The sequence below is a fragment of the Python bivittatus genome, unplaced genomic scaffold (genome assembly GCF_059951505.1).
Source record: "Python bivittatus isolate LINGU-HERP-01145 unplaced genomic scaffold, Pbiv_v1 ctg000350_np1212, whole genome shotgun sequence".
NCBI lineage: Eukaryota > Metazoa > Chordata > Lepidosauria > Squamata > Pythonidae > Python > Python bivittatus.
Genome location: NW_028277074.1, coordinates 34,707,089 through 34,723,374, shown reverse-complemented (window position 1 = coordinate 34,723,374; position 16,286 = coordinate 34,707,089). Strand labels below are relative to the sequence as shown.

Sequence of the window (16,286 nt, the reverse complement as noted above, 5' to 3'; positions counted from 1 at the left end):
ATGGCCATACTTGAAAAAACAATATATCAGCTTGGCATTTTATAAAAAGTTGGATCTTATCTTTGAATTAATATAACCTAAGAGAATTTTAAGACCAACCTACACAAAACTGCAAAGTAGTATGTCTCTCATCAACTTCTGAATGAAAAATGCATGAGAAAATTAAGGGGAGAGTGTTGGGAAATCCCAGTTTTGCTTTTCTGACTTGATCAAGAATAGCTAAACCCTGAAGCTTGCTTTGTCTATTAAATAAGATTTTATCATTTTTTTCCTGGAAATGGTCAATTTCTGGACTAAACAACCTCTGAGGAGAAAAGCTTAAAACCTTTTATATTATAGGCTCTTTTCTCCTCTAATGAACTATTGCTGATTATGAACTAATACTAATAATCACTAGCCTAAATTAGCTATTAGAACTGGCTATTCAGTGACAATGAAATATATTTATTGCCTAAGCTAAGTGACTTAAGTAAACCACCATCACTTTCTTCTTTACCTTTTTCATTCCAAAGCAGCTGGAAAAAATATTTTGCAATTTTGTCTAGAGACATTGACACTTTGACTGTAAATTACCATTCCACGAGCTTACCAATCACTGATTTGTGAAGAGCTAACAATGAAAATCCTATCTACAAGATTTCCAGGCTGAGCTCATTAGACAACAGATGGAATCCACATGTGGATGTAAAAAGAAGGGATAAGCAATATAAAAATAAACTGATATGAAGAATAAGAGAAGGGAACACACTCACTTAGTTCTTCCCGGTGTCGCTCAGTCTGCTCAAAATAGTGACGGAGCTCTTCTGTGATTTCCATGTTGCTGAGGTCACACTCTATGTCCTCTTCACCTTCAGATTCTGAATCTGTTTCAGAAGCTCTCTCTGCTGCTCTCCTCCTTCTGACATAATGCAGGCCATCCTGAGGCCTTGGAGGATAGCATGGTTTGCTGTCTGAGGTGGAGAAACAAGATGGACCAGTTCTCCATGGAACACTTTCATCCCAATCAGAATAACGCTGATGTTGTTTGGAAGGATGAAATGATGGATTATATAAGGATTCCATGGCTCTCCTATAAGCGTTTTTATGTCTGTACATCCATTCCATAGCTTCATTATAATGTTTCCAATACCTTGCATACATTTTTTGAAAATACCATGGTCCTATGTCTTGACATAACAAATTTGCCTAAAAAAATGGACAGACAAAGTTCAGCAGTGTATGATCTAACTCTATAAATAATGTTTAAGTGTTTCAATTTATCTAAAAAACAAATACCTGATATAGCATGGCACAGCATATTACTTTATTATATGCAAAACATAAAAGAATAAGAAACACACACACAAATATCCTGTCCTGTCCTATCCTATCACAAAATCTAACTTTTAAATATATCATTGAATAAATATCCACCTGAAACTGGATGTAACTAGGGTCATTCCAATAGTGAAAATCAGGAACATCCAATGCAGCCAATAAAATCATGGAGTACATTCTTGCTGCTCCTACATATATTTATATGTTTATAAAAGCTTTTTATCTCAATATTAGGGCTGTCAAAAATAGGAGACTCTACCAATTCACCAGATACCTGAAATTTCTTCAGTTCCAAAATATAGGTAGGTAGGTAGGAAGGAAGATGGTAGGCTGGAGACCACATGAGGATGAAAAAAGAATAGAATGTGATCAAAATAGAATGGTACAATTAGAGGAATATTACATTAATTGTATCATTATATTAATCTGTTTAATAGATAAGGCTCTGTTGCTTTACAAGCCCAGATTCTGCATTTTGTCCAAAAGGCAAAGGGAGAGCCAGAAGCATCCCAACACAAGATTCTCAGTTAAAACAAGAAAGGCTAATCGAACAAACCTTTGGAATTCTATTCTAAGCCATGTAATCAAGTCTCATAGTCCTCTCCCTTGGAATATGGCATGTGGATCATGCATCCAGTGTCTGAAAAGCACATTTAGCAGTTGTGAAGCAGTCTTATTTTGTGGGTTGTGGAAACTAACTTACTCATCAAAGATTGCTAGACTTTGCATCTCCCCTCTTCATTTCTGCCAACTACTTTGCATAGGAGATTGAATGAATTGCCTACAAGTAGTCAAGAGAGAATTCCCCAAGTTTTTGTTTCAGATGCTTCTTTACATTACAGTAAATCCTTGGTTGAATGGACCTCTGTTTAGTGGATTTCAAACACACTGAGCACGTTATTTGTTTGGATTATCCATTAAATCAAAGGTTTACTGCCATATACCATTTGCATGAATTATGAATTACCCAGAGAATGAATATTGGTGTAAACCATGTAAATTAGAATTTAACAGGCATTAAGATTAATGGACATCCCTCTGCTTGAATGGCCCATTAAATTAAGGTTTTACTGTAGTTAGATCTTCTTTAGAAAGAAATTTAGAAACAGAAAATTAGGGTTACTCTATCTAAAATGCATCCAGCATTTAAGTTAGGTACAGAATCTCCTTGAATACAAACAGGCCACAAAACCGTTCATTACAGTCTAATATTAAATTCAGCATTTGTTAAGAGGTGAAAGCCAAAACCAAAAAGGTGAATAATCAACTAAAAATAGCCTGTTGCAAATAAAATTTGGTTGTTATGACAAATAATAATGGAGTTTATAGGATTAGAGATTTATTTATTTGATGGGAAGCCTCTTTCTGTCTGCTAAATATATTCTACAGAATTGGTCCTAAGGTCCAACTCGGTCTCAAGAAAAGGAAATGTAATCAATTCTTCTTAAGTTCTGAGATTTTATAGCGGTCTTTGAACTATATTCTATATCCACCATTTATAACAGAAAAAGCTTATTTAATACTACAGAAAAGTCATCAAACACAGCTGATTTTCTCAAAAGTATAAAACAAATATGGGGAAAGGAACTGGGATTTGAACTTGATGAATTTTCTTGGAACATTTCAATTACCTATATCTCTACTGTGATAACAGAGAATTGCCAAATTATTGGCAATTATTTAGAGGTGATTAAAATATAGTTCATAGATAGTATGACCTATCATTCAAATTCTATAATATTAATAAACATCTTATTAGACTCTAATTGGTAAAGAAAAGTTGAATACCAAGTGGATGCAAGTACACAGTTCTCTTGGCAGCCATAAGGAAGTGGTTTGCCATTTTCTTTTTCGTAGCTTTTTAAAAAATATATTTTCCAGTGTAGCCTACATCCCTTGTATTCCCTGGCAGTCCCTTATCTAAGCACAAATAAGGCTTGTCTCTGCTTAGCTTCTAGGCACAAGGTTAACCAGGTGCTGCCACCTGCTGAAACTGGTACACATTATCATCTCTGCCCAACTGATGCACATCTAGCAATTTTTATTTCCTCTGATCCCTTGCAGGATCTACCCCTACTTGGGAACTGAGGCAGAGTAGCATGAGACTCCTCAGAGGCTATGTTCCACACTAAATATGGATACTAAATACTAAATTCAAAATTTAAATTCTAAAGAAACCTGGAAAGTAGAGATTAGATGTGCATGGAAATGGAGCAAGTAAGCTTACCTCTGCATTGATCATCCATGAGGACAATCACAATAATAATTCAAGCTTATCTGCTGTTGTTGCATTTTACCTACGAACACCTCAATTCTTCTAGATGTTTCAAAGACTGACTTTGAGTTGAAAAAAAGTTTTCTTTCCTTTTTCTAGTTGTCATGGTAGAACAGCTCGTTTCATTATTAACATTAATGAATATATCCAGCACTCACACCACATATGGAAAATATGCATTACAAATCTTCATGATCTTAAACAAACTGTATAATATATGAATTGTCAAATGTATTGTTCCCTGTTACATCTGCGAAGCAATGAAACATATCAAATATTCTGTCAACAACCCTTTTCTTCCAATGAACTAACTTACTTTTAAAAGCTTCTATCTTAATAATACGGGAGAAGGATAAAATTAATGGACCTTGTAAATTTTATCTTGCAATTTCAGTTCTCTTAGGAGCTCTGATATATCTACCACATATACTGGTTAGAAAGCCCATTTGGCATTACTGAACAACCTTGGAAGCTTGGATTTCTTTCTTTTCAAATTTCTCTTCTCAGCTTGAAGACCCTGGATAGCGTCTTGCCATACAATTGCTATCTCACTGTGGTATGTAGCAACAGACTTGTGAATACACAGTACACATATTAATATTTTGAATATTTGTCTGTTTAGTACATTGGCATTAATTTGATAAAAATTGTTTATGCAATCATACAATCCTGTTTAAGAACCACCTGTTTATCTGCAAGCATTTCATGTTGGCTCATATAGTGTGTAACTTGCAAATCAGCTTTTGCAATTTTATAAATTTTTGTATTGTCCTTGAGGGTATGCCTGCCATTATAATAGCACCACCAGTATAAATAACACTTTTCCATCAAGGCTATTGTTAAAAAAAAATGTTCATCAATAATGTGATAAATCTCTATATGTTTTGTTTGGGTTGACTTGCTGTGAACCATGAATACATTATCAAGCACATTTTCCTCACTGGTACACTGAATAAATTCTATTAAAATGTCACTGTTTGAAATATCTGTTGATCAGTCAGCTGAGGAATAAGTGGTGCTTCAGTATCATAACACATGTTTTCAGTATAATGGCTTATTGAAATCTTATCATTTGAGTGGGATTTTAAGAGTTCTATTTTTCATCTCGAAGAATTTCTATGCAGGCTTCTAATATTGCTGGCTTTATCACTGTCTCCTGTATTGAATATGGATATTTCGCATTCAGTAATTTGCAAATAAATTTTTAAAACTGCCAAAGTAGAGCAGTGCCACTATTTGCCAAAACAAACATACCTTTTTATAAAGCTTTCATTGCTGATACAATCCCTTGAAAGCACTTCAAGTTTATTCTTGGATGTTGATATCTCTACTATACCGAATTTAGGTTTACTTCTTTCATCTTTGTTTGATCCTCTTTAAATCAGTTATTATGTGTTCATTGGGATCCTTTGGCATGCCAATTTGAGGTTAAAACCTCCTTCTGAATTCAGAGGTCTTTGGGAAGACCTTCCTTGTTTTTCCATGTCTGTTTCCAGCTTCTTTACTGATGTTGTTACAGATGTTGTTGTAATACTCTTTTTTGTCTCTTCCAACAGCTCTCTGAAATTCTTTGTTAAGTTCCTTCTTGAGAAATTGTCTTACTTGGCTTTGACTTCTCTTGTTGGCAGTTTCCACGGTTTGCTCTGACATCCAGTTTGCTTTCTGCTGTTTCTTAATCTTTGGCAGTCTCTTTTCATTTGGTGGTCTCTTTTCACATTCACCCTTGACAACTTCTTTAAGTTCATTCCATAATTCTTCTGGTTACCAATCAATGAATATGAATGTTGAGACAACAATTCCTGATGTTCTTCTTGCTCAAGACTGTATCATTGAAACTGGTTGGCTTTCTTCCTACCCTTTAGCTTAATGCAGAGAGTATGGAAGATGACCTTGGCAGTAATATGCGAGAACCTAGGCAAAAGGGGCTGAAATAGTTTAGCCCTCCTGTGGAATTAATTTCATGGTCTGGTCTACCTAGTGGGGCTGAGACTTAACTTGGAACATGCACATGAGCAATTTGTGATCACTTCCACAGCCAGCCACTGTCCACACCTTTGCTGTTATAACTTCAGCTCTTCCCCCACCTTTTCCCAATAATATAGTCAATTTTATTTCTGTGTACTCCATCTGGTGATCTTCATATATATAGGCATCGGATGTGATTGTTGGAAGACTGTGCTGGCAGTTAAAAAATAACTGGTTTGGCAAAAACTTATAAATCATTCTCCTACTTCATTTTGGTTTCCTAGACTATATAGTCTAACTACATTTTCCTTCTTAGTATTTCCAACTCTGGTATTCCAGTCTTCAACTATAAGCAGCAAAACCTGCTTGCATATTCTGTTGATTTCAAACTGAACTTGATCATAAAACTCACCAAACTTCTCTTCTTCTGCATCAGTGGTTGGAACACAAACTTGCATAATTGTCATATCAAAAGTCTAAATGATATTATTCGGTCACTGCTTACATTGTACCATTCTTGTTATACCCTTCCTAAATAGGAAAGCAATGCTGATCTTTTGTTTTTCATGTCCTAAGTAGTAAACAGTATAATCTTCTGACTGAAATTGTACAATAACAGTACATTTCAATTTGCTGATGCCTAAGATGTCAATGTGTAGTCAATTCATTCATTTTTCACTGTATTGAACTTTCCCATGTCCATGCTTCTTATGTTCCAGGTTCCCACTGTAATTCTGTCTTTGTAGCTTTGGATTTTCTTTTCCTGCATGGCAACATCAGCAACTAGACATACTGAAAGCTTTAATCTAACTACACCATTAGTACTCTGAAAGATCCTCAGCTCTTTCTTACAGCATGTTAAATGCCATCCAACCTGTGGGGCCAGTCTAACACAATATTGTTAATTTTTTTCTATTTTCTCTCCATGTCATTTTTTTGGTAAAATACAGGAGTTGTTCACCATTGCCTTCTTCTGCACAGTATGAAATTGTGCCACTAAACTGTTAATCCCTCTCCAGCATCTTCCAATATCACTGCTGGCTATTATAGGTGCCTGCTTGCTTTAGCTGGGCAGCTGGGGTGATTCCCTTGGATTACCCTGCTGAGATTATACACTATTGGCATATATTCCCAGTGCTCCTTGCTTGTCCCACCACCATCACAATAAGGTAGACAGGAGGGCTTGGGGGTGGGGGTTGATCTGTTAGTAAGGGAATAGTGCTTTTAGGTTTGGACTATTTTTCTCCCAGAATTCTGAACTGGCCTATTCAAAGATTTACTAATAGGATGAAGTCTTGCATTCAGACAAGCACTGTACTCATATTACAGAAATATCTGTAATTAATGGAAGTATCTTCCTTAACTCAGGATAGGACCCACCTGAACAATAACACTAACATAGCCTTTGCCCCTGGCAGTTCAAAAATCTTGTAGTTTGAGTGTCTTTGTTCTAGGATAATATGGACATTTTAAGCCAAGGTATCTGAGCAAGATCTAAGGAAAATATCAACAGAACATCTTCATACAAAGAAAGCCAGCATGTCTGTGCTCTTTTGTAACCACTAGCATGGCAAGCATCTAACTGAATGTCAAACAGAGAAACAACAGAGTAGATGGATGTAAGTCAGATAAGGCCAGTTTACACTTACCACAACTGCTTGTGCAGACTAGATGATCATCATGATTATAGTTTCATTCAAGTTTAAAATATCTGAGGATCTTAGAGAATCAATAATTATCTAAAGCTCTATAGCCTAAACTGGTACATGCAGTAACCAAGACAGTCTGCATAACAATAAATGTTTCATTAGTGAATACTCTGGAGAATGTTCCAATTGCTTATACCACAAAAGGATAGTGAAACAGCAAAGCAATAGGAGGCAAAGGCTATATATAAAGCTGTTGAAATATAAGGCTGCTGAATACAGCTATCTTCTAGGGCTTCTCCAGTTGATGTAATATGTAGGACCTGGGGCTTCCAGATGAATAACTGTTTCTGTCTCCTTCCCCTATTCTTTGAGGAAAAAATACTGCAAGTGCTTGTCTAGAAAGTTCAGGTCACATGCATATGTACACGTATGCCCAAAAGTGCCTTAGTCCTCCATTTTGTAAAAGCCACTATAAATTGGGTCAAGATATTTGCATCTCATTCAGCACTATAGAATTTTCTGTTTCACTGTTAAGAGTGGAAACGATATTCTTATTTCAGTGTGAAAAAAGGTTAAACACAATACAATCAACTAACTTTCCATATCATGAATACATGTCATGGTCACCAAATCCCAGAAGTTGACAAGATTGATTTCTAAAAGTGATATTTTAGCCCAAACTATAAGAATAAATGAATTCCAGAAGCCTAATTGTATTTATTCTTGCTATTCAGTTTTAACAATGAATCTTAAGAGGTCAATCTCCTTTTGTTTATGGCTAGTTTCACTTTCTGGTTCCCAGGGACCAGTAGGACATACTGTTTTGTGTCAGAAATATTTGAATACAAGCCTCTCCTCCACTCTCAAACCTCTCTGAAAAGCTTTATTTTGGGAGAGGGGGAGGAGACTTGACAATGGATTCAGTCTCTATGCCGCTGAAGTTAATGGCAACATTCCCATTATTTTAATCGCCCTGGGCTACACAATAGCCTTTTGAAGACACAGTTTGCAAGGGCAAGAACAAATTGCTCCAAAGATTAGCTTATTTTGTACACAACTTTTTCTCCTCATGAAGGTCTCTGACAGTTATTTTTTGTGTTTCTACTTTCTTAAAGGGAAAAAAAAAAGCAAAGAGATAAAAAACTCAATCTCAAAAATTCAGAATTCAAGTTTATATTTAGTATACCATCTTCTGGATGCAAATACCAAAATCCAATGCCTGCATTTAAAGAATTCCATTAGCCTGACCCCTCTACCTGATATCCTGACTTAGTCGTCTTCAACTTAGTTTTCTTCAGATATCAACCTCCATCGTCCTAGCTTCAGGGCACATGTAGGTTATTTTACTCTAACGTTTTTATAACACATCAGTTGGGAATGGTTATCCTAGGTTTGCATATGCTGACAGTTTCTGCTAGGATCCATGAAAGCTTATTAGAGCTTAGAATTTGTAACTGTGTGTACTTTGACATTAAAAAAAGCTCTTTTATTTTATTCATATGGAAGGAATAGGTTAGTTGAACCAGTAAAAAGACTGACAACTCCTATAAAGGAAACCAGTTACATTTTTTGCTCAAGTGCAAAATATTAACGTAAGTCGTTTCTCAAGCTTATTTCAGTGGCAACTTCATTGAAAAAAGAATACAGCTGGTTGGTTTGCGAAGCTGTTGTTAATTTCAAAGAGGGACACAAAGGATTGTTTCAAGTGGTTAGAACTGTGATTCTGACACAAAGCCAAACTTCTTTTAGGGAGAAGGAAAAGGGGTAGAAATGACCCAGGAAAACTTCTAGTTTAAATAGAGGGTTAACGAAATCCGAGTATTTTAAACAATTAAAAGGAGGAAAGTCTAAGAAGCTACAAAGCTATTTGAATGAACTGTTTTTGGTAAGTCTCGGATGATTACGGAGCCAGTTTGGTGTAGTGGCTAAGGCACCAGGCTAGAAACCAGGAGACTAGTGAGTTCTAGTCCCACCTTAGGCATGAAGCCAGCTGGGTGACCTTGGGCCAGTCACTTTCTCTCAGTCCTAAGGAGGAGGCAATGGCAAACCACTTCTGAAGAACCTTGCCAAGAAAACTGCATGGACTAGTCCAGGCAACTGCCAGGAGTCAAAAACTGACTTGAAGGCACACACACACAGAGGATGATTATGGGGAACATAATGGTCTTCCTAAACCTTAAAGAAATTATACTATATATTTCTCCAGAAACTACAAGAGATATTTTGTCAAATAAAAACAACCATGAATATGAAAGATCATTACAATGGTGTTACTTGTAAGACTCTGCTTGGAACAACTTCTTGAGTCTATTGTCCTGAGATGTGTCAGACTACAAATTTTATTACTGCAAGAGGAACAAAGCAATTTTATTACTGCTTCAGGTTAGGAAATATTGAAAGTACCATGTTTGAAATGAGTATATAAGCATACAATGTTTGTGTGCACGCAGATGCATACAAGAAAGAATGCCACTCATTTATGACAATCAAAACACCATTTTGTTTAACTTCTGTTCCAATGATGTGGTTATGAATGGACTGAATATGAATGTCATTCTGTAGATTTTCTGATCACACAGAAAATTCTAAAGTGAATGGGAGTAGAGCCCTCAGACAGCCTGTTATTCAAGTGTGAGAACATTTGAATGGGTAAGTTTGACACACAGTGATGCAATGCAATGCAATGCCAATTTTGGTCATTACAGGCTTGGGAGAACAGGGCTCCAGGAAGGTTGTAATGCCTTGTTCCAGTCACACTCTTTCCTCCATATTGGAAGGAATGTCTCCTCATAAGTGATAGATGGTCATTGTAAGTGATGCTGGCATACATCCTAAAATAACAAGCTTCTTCATTAATAAAACTCATTGAAACATTATCATTAGCTGTCTTCTTTTCTCAACCACACATTCTGAGTAGACATCCATAGCACCATACAATTATATATGAGGTGCAAAAGGCCAGTTGCCAGGAAAAGTGCTATTGGAACAATGATGGATAGGCAGATTAAGTTAAATTAGGTTAAGGTGCAAGACTAGGAGTGGGGAAGCCCAGGTTCTCGTCCTCCCTTAGGTACAGAAGCCAGCTACGAGACTAGACTGGGAAGTCAAAAAACATCTATCTACCAACAAGAACAGGATGGGAGATGTTGGTCCCTGATCTTCAACGAAGAGTGCATGGATTAAATACACACACACACACACACACTCCTACCTCACTGGAACTAAAATACACATCTTTTCATTACAACTGCCTTCCATAATGATTACCAGCTCCACTTAAATTTATGTTCTTGCCTAATATTTTCATCCCTCTCTTTTGAAACTGCTTATCTAATAGGGTATTACTTTATTTCTTCTAATTTTAGGGCACAACTTCCCAAGAAAGAATAAGATACACACCATTTTCATATTCAAAACCTGCCTGGAAAGCAATTCATACTTCACTGCAAAGGTATAGAAAAGACAGTGTAGGATGTATGATTCTGTTCTCCAACCCCCTGATTCTGCATCCAGTTCCCGGCATCTGCTGCTTCAGGCTGTCATCACACTCTTTACTAATGGCAGTACTTGCAATGAAAGGCAAGATGATTTGTTATGACACCAAGTGCAAGAGTTGAATAGTGGCCGACTTTTACTAAACTATTCTGCATTCTTTCCTCTTTTTTTATTATAAGGGTCTTTGCCCATACATGATAACATAGATACATCCTGAATTATAATTCAAATGGATGTTAAGTGACTTCAAAAGGCAATTCAACTGGAATGCATAAATAAATCCAAATATCTGTATCTACTAACATGAAACAAATCAAATGCATTAGTAATTACAAGGAAACAAATCTTACCATTGTCTGTCAGTTCATGTACCAGTGATAACTGCGAACTAAAGGATAAAAGAAAGTGAAAATCAAAATTTAGCACACAGAATGATAGGCAATTAAAGAGCAGTCATTTAAATTCCCAGAGACTCTTTTCTGGTTGTGTTTTATTTTTTAAAGCCCAAGTTAATTTAGGGTTAAGGTGTCAAGTGTTTTTATCTCTATTCACTAAATAAGAATTTAGTTCCTTCTAATTTTATCATGTGCTAGTTTTCAAGAGGCAAAGGTTTTAATGAGTGGTATAAAATCGGTAGATAAGACCTCCCCTACCAAAATACTTTTCAGATGTTTTGCAGTGCTGGGGCAAAATAATTCCACTCTCACTCTCCATTTTATTATCTGCAGTCTTAATAGTTCAGCACATTTACTTGAAAATAAATCCAACTGATCTTAGTGGAGTTTACTTCTGATGAGACAGGCATACAGTTGCAATGTTGATATTAAATTTCCTCATTCTCCCAGAAAAATTACTGTTTAAACTTTGGGTGTTTACTGCCCAAAAAGCTTATCTGTGATTTTGCAAAATATGATGTAAACATGCTTTTCCTCACAGTTCAATTTTAAAATAGGATTGCTTTTTTGTGACTTCAACCATTGCCCTTTGGAATACTCTCTGACCCTTTCCCTCTCAAGTAAACGGTGCTGCTAAGAGAACAATCCACCCATTCTGTAAAAGTAATCTGTCTCATAAACAGCCAACAGAACAGCCATTTATGGTGGCAGTCATTTTGAATATCTCAAAGTTCAAAACATCCTTACATCAGAGGCATGTTTGAACAACATCACCAATACTGAGCAGATGCAAAAAACCACAACAGAAGCCAAAGACAGATCCCAAAGTCATACAAGTTTCCATCAGTAGATGCCTTCAAGAAGCAAGTATTCTGTTCCATCAATATTATACTTCACTTGCAGCATAAAAATAAGTAAATAATGAAAGAGCATGGAATTAAGACTGTCTTAGATAAAACCTGGAACTCCAAATCTCTTTTGCAGTAGGACTTTTTCACCTCCAAGCACTGTAGTTCTAAATGAAAGGAGATCAGTGCTATCAGGATGATCTCCATTCAAATGAAATGCAAATGATGAAGTGACCACAAGGCAGCATAGAGGACCAGCTAATACGATTACACAGCTGAGAGCAATTGATTGTTACTTGCTTGATTGCTACTTACAGGCAAACTGTAAGTAGCAGTTTGGGGAAAGATCTGAAATTTTATTATACTACACCGAAAATCCTAGAATTTACTGCATCTCCTCCAATTTTGGAGAGGAAAAAGAAAAATAAAGCCTCACATCATACTAAGTCCATGGAGATTTCAGTATACCTATGCTGCAGTTCCACAGTACCATTTCCATTTTGTCTATCTCCATAGTAGATACAAGCCTCTTTTCCATAGTGATGCCAGCAGACAATATTTTATGTAAATCACAAATTAACAGGGGAGTCAAAAACCTAACTATTACTGAATCCCTTGTACAGTATGAAGATTTTCTATACCAGTGTTTCTTAGCTAATGGTAGTACAGAGAAAATTTGCTCCATCTAGGAAAGGAAAGGAAAAGCTTCTCAAAGAACTGCTTAGGTGCTTGCTTGAAACTCAAATTCTGCTCAGGTGCTTGCCTGAAAACAGGAGGGCTCAAATTAGGTAGAAGATGGGGAATCCATGAGGCTTTTCCCTCAAACCTCCATATGGTTCCCTGACTGGGGAGAATCATTTTTAAAAATATTCTAGGAGTTTGCAGCAGGCAGGAAGTCCATCTATTCTGTAGCTGTTGAGAAAGATAAAGCTTCTCTGCTATCTGTTGATTTTTAATTTCCAGAGGGAAGGATGGGTTCTAGGGATACAAATGAGCCAAAAGGACATAGGTATGGAGTGATGGATAGTATATGCCTGCTCTGTTAAGTACAAAAATTTTATTTGATTTCAGTGTTATCCAACCATCATTATCACAGAGCAGGAAGGCTTTTATTTTCATTTTTGACCAGTAATGTATTTATTATCCTAACACTTCCAGACTTTTGATGTCATTTTGACAAAATCCATCATAAACAATATTTTTTAATAATGTGGGAAACCTTCAATTTCCAATTTGGGGTAATAATGAAGCAAATCAAAAGCCTCCCTGTGCTGGAATAATAGTATTTTCTGGCTTATGGTTAATAAGACTATATTCCTGACATTTTTTATCTTTTTCCATTCTATTACATTAAAAATTACAATTCTAAAACAATGTTTGGAGGCCTCTGAGGGTCTTTATGGTTATATGTGGACTTTGGATGAAAAGTGTTAATAAAACTTACTATACCAAAGTAACTCACTTTGTTTTACAGCCTAGACCAGAAGTGGGCTATTGTTTGGTTGCCAGGAGTCGATATAATACATTTGACAGGGGTAAATTCTACAAGAGGCAGACAATGATTGGCCATATCATATACATATATACGGATTGAGTATATTTTTTCCTTCTAGATATTTTGCATTGGGGTTTATAAACTACCGTTTCATACACCAAAAAGTTAGGAAATCATGCTGCTGATTGATTGCACCACTGTCTTTTGAAGAGATATGCAAGAGACACTAAACAGGATGTGGGGCTATGGGTTGCTCAGCCCTCCTGCCAGGGTCTTTCCCATCACAATTCCATGCCAAAATGAAAAACCATGAACAACAAAGCTGAATTTCTCATGACATTTTCATGACTCTTGCATGAAAACATATTCTGTGGTTAAGCAATAATACAAGGAGAAAAATTAATGCCAGAACCACGATAGGAGGACAAGGAAAGTTTGTGAAGGGCAGCAAATTATAACAGACTGGAAGAAATCCTATTTTACTGATAAGATGCCCACAAGGCAATTAAATTTTAACAAGCTGTAATGACTGTGGATACAGAATCAGCATAAGACATCAGAATCTTTAATATGTAGCACTTTTCTCTAATGCCATCCAAACAAGATGGACTTCCTGGAAGTCTTGTGGCCCAACTTGTTTGGCAGGAACCAAGTTAACTGAGGCAACCTGCAAACATTGATCTTTGCCTTTTCACCATCTCAGATCACAACCCAAAGGTCCATTTTTTATCCATGATCAAACCAAACAACACACAAATAAGGGGCAACCCTTTATTCTAATATTGTACCAGAGCAGAAAAATTACATTCATATCCAGCAACCACTACACCCAAGTAGTATATGTTGCCGCTTGGTGTCTACCTTGAATAAATTTAGAAGCAAGAAAATCTCAAGACCTACAACCATATTCTGCATTTCTGCCTGTTTTAATTCTAATGATGAATATAATCATCAATATAATCATGCAAAATCCTACTGTAGTGTGTATGAACAAATGGCTTTGAAACAGCTATGCTGTGATGATAGCTGCAGAAATTAAATGCTACAAATTGTTCAAATTAGTTTCTGATCTTGCTGGTGTCAATAATACTGTGCATTATGTCTTTTTGTGCAGACTATGTGCTTAAAAGCAAGCTGAGGGAAGATAGCCATCATTCCAAATACAGCAGTTTTAAATTTTGCAACCATGCAATGTGTTGTATATTATGAAACATCCATGCATAAATTCATGTAACTGGATACCCTTCTATTAGGAGAAGCAAGAGGGGCAATTTAGAGACCTTCTTCTGCCCTCAGCTAGAATTGGTCAGATGCATATGGACTCCAACTCTCAAAAGCGGTCTGAGTGCCAAATTAGTTAAAAAAAACAAACAAACAAACCCAAACCCTGTAATACTCCTTGCAATTTTACTAAGAAGTCTGTTCAGAGGGCTTAATCCTGTAAACTGTTTTACATGCTAGTGCCTTGGGGGTCTCCCGAAGTCCTTGTCAATAAATTAGTCTGGATCACGTTTATTTCTTTAGGCAAGAGAAGTAAACTCCGAAGAAGCCACAGGATGCACAAGGATGAGCTGTGCAATGGGCGCAAACTTTTTTTTTTTTTAAAGAAAGAGTCGCAGCTTTTCTGATGCAACTTGCCTAACTGTTCAGGGAAAAGCGATTTGTGTGGATTCAGCTTAGGGAAAATTTGCCCTCTGCTTCCTCTTGATTCCCTTGTTCCCCCGAAGACCGCGGCGGCCGTCCTGCCCTTAATCCGGTGCCTTCCAGATGTGTTGGAAGCAATCGTGCCAGGCTGGCTACACGTGATGGGAACCGCGTTACGAGACAACTGGGGGACACCGAATTGAGAGAGGCTGCGCCGAACACGTCTGCGATGGAGGGTCGCTCCATTTGCCCTTCCTCCCTCCTTTCCCCATTAGGAAAGAAAAACCCGGACAGAAACCACAGAGCACGTACTTCGTCCGCACGATGCCCAATGAGAACCGCGCCGCCTCCGTCCTTCCGCCCTGTAGGATCGGAAGAGGAAGAGGAGGACCCGCTGCTATTTGCGGTGCGGGAATATGTGGGGCTATAGCGCCATCTGCCGGTGCTAGGCGACCAACGCCACCAAAATCTTGGTTTTCTCCGAAGTATGTTCTTATACGGAACTAATGCTCCTGCGATATAGCTAACCTAGCAACGTTTACACAGAATGGGGAGTAAAGGCAGGTGCAAAGGCTGTGAAAGTTTGAAAAACTTTTGGGAAGAATCTAAAGCGGACACTCCGCCGAAGCAGCAAAATGAGGCTTGAGCAGACTTAGTGCTTTGGGGAATATTTTTTTATTTTACCGGAAGAGAGACAAAAGAGGAAGAATTGGATGGAGAGGTAGTGAAACTCCTTCCTTACTGGATGCTGCTTTCACGCAGAACTCTTAACATTATTAATTCAGTTTATTCCTATTGAGGGAACACAACCAGTGTAAACTGACCAGCTTTCAGTCTCTCTTGCTTTAATGAGAGGTCTTAAAAAGGCCTACAATATTTTACCATATGGCATAAAAAGTACTCTGTCATCCTGCCTCGTCTTTAAATGACCACCTTTTTCATTTTACTTCTGAATGTGAAAAAGTTCCTGGATTGCTTGTTTGTTTTAAACTAAACACTAATCAACCATGTGAAGTTGCTGCAATCTGTCCCGGCCCTCCCAAAAGTAATCTTTGAGCGGAACTGGACTCTTCCTCATGCATATATCTGAAGACATTTTTGGCAACAAATTCAAATATTAAGAAAAAACGAATTGGCTGCGTGTAGGCATATCCGAAAAGCAAATGTTGATGTTAATGGGTTTCCTACCACATTAACTAAACC

The 16,286-nt window shown here is 37.1% G+C and overlaps 1 protein-coding gene across 1 annotated transcript in view; it reads right to left on the bottom strand.

The window, feature by feature from the left end:
- GEMIN8 (gem nuclear organelle associated protein 8) overlaps positions 1–15,992 on the bottom strand; it is a 37,984-nt gene extending 21,992 nt beyond the window's left edge. Inside the window, exons 1-5 of the mRNA XM_007425118.3 lie at positions 15,966–15,992; positions 15,396–15,445; positions 11,052–11,089; positions 1,592–1,647; positions 753–1,185 (exon numbers count right to left, since the gene is read on the bottom strand). Of these exons, the coding sequence (XP_007425180.2) occupies positions 753–1,185; positions 1,592–1,647; positions 11,052–11,089; positions 15,396–15,445; positions 15,966–15,992 (604 nt within the window). The remainder of the gene's footprint in view (positions 1–752; positions 1,186–1,591; positions 1,648–11,051; positions 11,090–15,395; positions 15,446–15,965) is intronic.
- Between the last annotated feature and the right edge of the window lie 294 nt (positions 15,993–16,286).